The 5000-nt window shown below is 36.9% G+C and overlaps 1 protein-coding gene across 2 annotated transcripts in view; it reads left to right on the top strand.

Annotated features, from left to right (window-relative positions):
* Positions 1-5000, top strand: part of LOC311301701 (arf-GAP with dual PH domain-containing protein 1) — a 14178-nt gene that overhangs the window by 3979 nt on the left and 5199 nt on the right. For both annotated transcript variants that reach the window (XM_084426975.1, XM_084426976.1), the window contains 2 exons: positions 1898-2028; positions 4058-4149. In XM_084426975.1, coding sequence (XP_084283101.1) covers positions 1898-2028; positions 4058-4149 — 223 coding nt within the window. The remainder of the gene's footprint in view (positions 1-1897; positions 2029-4057; positions 4150-5000) is intronic.

Genomic DNA, 5000 nt, shown 5'->3' with positions numbered 1-5000 from the left:
ATCTATCACAGACTCAGCTCCCTCCTACTTCACTCACTCCTACGAGTCTACATCCCTACCAGAAGCCTACGATCGGTCAACGAGCGACGTCTCACGGCTCCATCACAGAGAGCCACAAAATCACTTTCCAGAACATTCTCATTCACAGTTCCCTGCTGGTGGAATGATCTCGCCACCCTCATCCGGGATGCAGAATCCCTGGCAACATCCAAAAGACAGCTGAAAGCCCATCTCTTCCGTGAGCACTTAACCTCATAAAGAAAAAAAAATAAAGAAAAAAAACCCTTTCCTTTTCCTTTAATCCTCCGTTATCGGGCTTATGCTACTCTGAGCAATGCCTGAACTTCGTATTTTGAGCACTTCTTGCGTTGTCTTTGCCTCTTCACGATGACTCGCTTAATTTAGTCCTAAATTGTAAGTCGCTTTGGACAAAAGCGTAAATGACTATATGTAAAATGTAAATGTAAATGATAACGAATGAATCCTTTAAAAAGAGACCAACCGTACATCTGTATTCCAAAACATTCATGAACTACATGTTTATGATCAGATCTGTGTTTAAAAAAGGTTAACAGGTTAAAGAATGATAGTTTTAGTTAGTTTAAATCGGATGAGGTACATGTTCAGGTTTTAACAGTAAATGTCCCTGATGAGAGTTTGTGATCATTATGTCAGGAGGATTTAAAGTGATAGTTCACCAAACAACAAAAACAAATTCTGTCATCGTATATTCAGCTAAATGTCATTCCAAACCGGTTTGACTTCTAATGTTGGTAACGAAATAGTTTTGCTTTTGTATTTTTTGTCCACACAATGAAAGTCAGTGGAAACTGAAAATACATTCTCCACATTGCCTTCTTTTGTGGTCAGCAGAAGAAAGAAAGTCAAACAAGTTTGGAACAACATTGAGGGAATTTTCATTTTTGGGTGGACTGTCTCTTTAAGCCCACATGTGATCTTGCTCTCTCTGGATTTAGTTTTCTGGTCACACACACACACACACACACACACACACACACACACACACACACACACACACACACACACACACACACACACACACACTCATAAAACTCTGTCATTTATATTCTACTGTGCAAAAATGTGTTGTACTGTTTTATCTCATATATCTGTCAATATGACATAACATGAAGTCAGAGTTACGCAGGACCCAGCTCACGGGTTTTATCAGTAATGCTGGAATATCATCTGTCTGTATCTGTGTGTGTTTCTGTAGCTTTAGACTGTAGTTTACAGTACTTCACCTGTTAGTGTTCTTCAGCTTCAGGCCTCATCGCTCTGGTTATTTCACCCAAGCGTCTGTTTTCCAGGAATTCTGATGATGTAAATCAGTGTTCAGTATCTCTTCCTTATTCTTTCGTTGTAAGTACCATGTCTGAGCTGAGTCAGCAGTGTAAGATATTTTTAAAATCCCCCTGTGGTTAAAATCAACAGCATTGCTGAGTATTTCCTCCTTAAAACTGCGGTGAACCAAAGACAGTCTCAAAAACACGCTTTGAAATCGCTGGTGTTTCTGACGTCACAAACTACCTTGTAACCAATCAGATCAACGTGTGATCGTCAACCAGTGGATCTCTGAGCTGAGTGAGTGAGTGGAGGCGGGGCTCATTTGCATATTCATAGAACCGCGCATACTAAATGAGGCAAGGGTGTCGAGTTACATTCAAGATATTTTAAGGCATTTCAAGGAAATAAACATTTAAATATGTACAATGATTGACTACAGGGGGACTTTAAAACAACGATCCGTTCATCTGGATCTCAGTGGGAAAACATCAGCCAAACCTGCAAATGACAGCCTATTTCTTTTGTGTGTCAAACAGCTTATGTGCCTTCATTTCTATTCTATCTATTCATTTCTCTCTCTCTCTCTCAGATCCGGAATGGGGCTCTTGTTCTTTGGGAGTCTTCATTTGCCTGGCCTGCTCCGGAGTCCATCGCAGTATTCCCAGCATCGGAAAAGTCAAATCCCTCGGACTCTCACGCTGGGAGGATTCAGAAGTTCAGGTGTTCACAACGTTTCTGTAAACCTTTCTGTTCTGAGACTAACCAAATAACCTGTACCAGTGTTATTTTAGTATAATATTTAATAATGTTATGAATTAGTTTTCATTTTAGTTTGAGTAATTTTATGTGCTTCTGTTATTTTTATTAGTAATTCATATTTATATTTATCTTTAATAGTGCTGGGCAACGATTAATCGCATCCAAAATAAAAGTTTGTGTTTACATAATATATATGTGTGTGTATTGTGTATAATTATATTGTATATATAAATACACACATATGCATGTATATATTTAAGAAATATTTGTGTGTGTATACTGTATGTATATTTATACATAATTTGTATTATATATAAATATTTGATAAACAAATAACACATTTTTCTTAAATATATACATGCATGTGTGTATATATACACAAAATAATTATACACAGTACACACATGTTGTCAGGATGTGGTGTAGGCATAAGTAATGAAAACAGAACAAAGGAAGACATGTGACTAATGAAAATACAAACAAACACTGACACATGACACATATTATCTAAACACAAACTTCTATTTTGGATGCGATTAATCGCAATTAATTGCTGCCTAGTACTAATTAATTTATTTTATTTTCATTTTTAGGGTTAGTAATTTCAGCACTTCAACTTATTTTATTTCACTTAGTTACCAAGACAACATTTGTAGTTTATAGAAATTATAGAAATTATAGTATTTATATTTGATTTCAGCTTTAATTCAGTTAACGTAAATGGTCCTGAATAGGTTTACTTTAGTTTTGGTTAACAATAACAACATTAGCTGCGTTTACATGGACTCTAATAATCAGTTTGTAATCGGACTACTCAAAAGTCACATGTAATCACGTCAGTCAGAATTAATTGGCTTTAAATCCCTTTAAATGTCATTCAGATAGTAAGAGGTGCTTTAAACCTCTTCGTATCCGTTCGATAGGACATGTGAACCGAAACTGGAAAGTTCTGCTTCATTGCCGTCTTCCGCTTGTTCTCCGTCTCACGGCGTCCCTCAAGGCTCTGTCCTCGGACCTCTTCTTTTCAGTATTCATTTGTTACTCCTTGGTCATATTATCTGTTTTCATGGTCTCAGCTACCATTGTGATGCTGCCCAGCAAGCAATAGCCGTCATTTCACCATCTAGGTTAACTATACACCCGATATAGTCCGGCAGTGAGTAACACACTTCTAGCCAAAATAACCTTGAATTTGGTTACATGTCGTTTTTGCCAAAATAACTTGCGAGATGTATGATATTCCATCATGTAAGCTAAGTCAACAGTGATTACAAGGGGTTTGGTTTCATTTCTTCACTCATTTCATTTCTTGGTTATCAAATTGATGACTAGTCTATTCTTAGGCTATGGTTTAGACGTCTATTAAATGTTCACTGACAGCCCAAACTTTGCCTTGTTTTAGCCTAGACGTCTGGGTTGTGTCTGGACGGATGTTAGACGTCTTTTAAATGCAAAACTGCTTGCTGGCTGATGACCTGTAGATTTACACATCTGCTCGCGCTCGCTTCTTTATTTTGCATTCATGTAAACACTATGTTCAGATTGACTAATTGGAGTGATTTCATTCCGACTGAAACAAAAAAGTGTCCATTTATTCGTAGCTAATGACCTGCATAATGTTATTTTCCATGCAAAGTTTGAAAACTTCATGCAGTTTTTTTCCCCACACCAAAACAGTTCATATTGACCACGAAGACCAGTGAAGATCATCAGACTTTAATTTCAGTCTGTTCCTCACACAAAGTGTCATATGACTTCAGAAGACATGAGTCATATGAACTTTATGGTGCTTTTCCCTCTCCAGTCGTGGTCATAATGAACTGTTATTGTATAGAAAACAGATGCATGAAGATTCTTCTGTTGTGTTGCACAGAGAACATCAGGGTTTAAAACTAAAGTTGCATGATCTTTAAACAATAAAAAAAAAAACGAGGTGCTTGCAAATATCATCTGATTGATGTTGAATAAATGCATGTTTTATTATTTTTAGTTCATGTCTGAGCGTGGGAATGACACCATGAAGACCGTTTATGAGGCTGCTGTTCCTGTTTACTACTACAAGCCCACACACAGAGACTGCCAGTGAGTTACCATGGCAACACGCCACATCTCCACCAGCACATCATGATCACAACCTGATGCCAGAAACCAGAGCATCACTTGTCAGTCTTTCTGGAATGACTGGATATGGAAATATCCTCTCAAATACCATTGTACCATGCTCTTCAGCCTGAGGAAACCTCTAAAATGCTCATATATATTTTATTATTTATTATATTTATGTAAATTATATAAACTTTAGGGCACTTAACTGAGTTTATTTAGCTGTAATGAGAATTAATTTAGCTGATCGGCGGGCTTCAGAGAGTCGGGAGAGCATGCATGTCTATCTCTGAGGCTAGAACTAGACATCTACAGTATGAGTAGAACTGTATATTAAACTTAGTTATAATCGTTATAATTCTTCTAATTAAACCACAATAAGCTGCAGTTGGTCACTTTGCATGTCGATCCGATGATCTTTTCCTTCTGTCTGGATGTGTTTTGGCCAGAATGATCTGTAAAATGGGTCAAAAGATGGTCTAATTGAGTATTTTAGTCATTTATCTCAAATGACTAAAATACACACTTTTCGCTTTAATATTCACATGCATTTAAACCTTAAATCTGCATGTTGAGTGGGAAAAAAGCTCACGGATCGATCGTTCGATAGGATATGTAAACACGTGATCGGATTGAAAAACTGGAAAGTTCTTCTGCTTGTTCTCCGTCTCACGGCGTCCCTCAAGGCTCAGTCCTCGGACCTCTTCTCTTCAATAGTTATTTGTTTTATTCAATGTTTATTTATTTTATTTGTAACTTTATTTCTTTACTTTTATAACTGTTCGTAAATAAAAGAGGTAACACTTTACAATAAGGTTCATTAGTGAACA

This window comes from Rutilus rutilus (genome assembly GCF_951802725.1).
Source record: "Rutilus rutilus genome assembly, chromosome: 12".
Lineage (NCBI taxonomy): Eukaryota > Metazoa > Chordata > Actinopteri > Cypriniformes > Leuciscidae > Rutilus > Rutilus rutilus.
The sequence above is the reverse complement of the archived record's forward strand: the minus strand, read 5'-3'. Positions and strand labels throughout refer to the sequence as shown.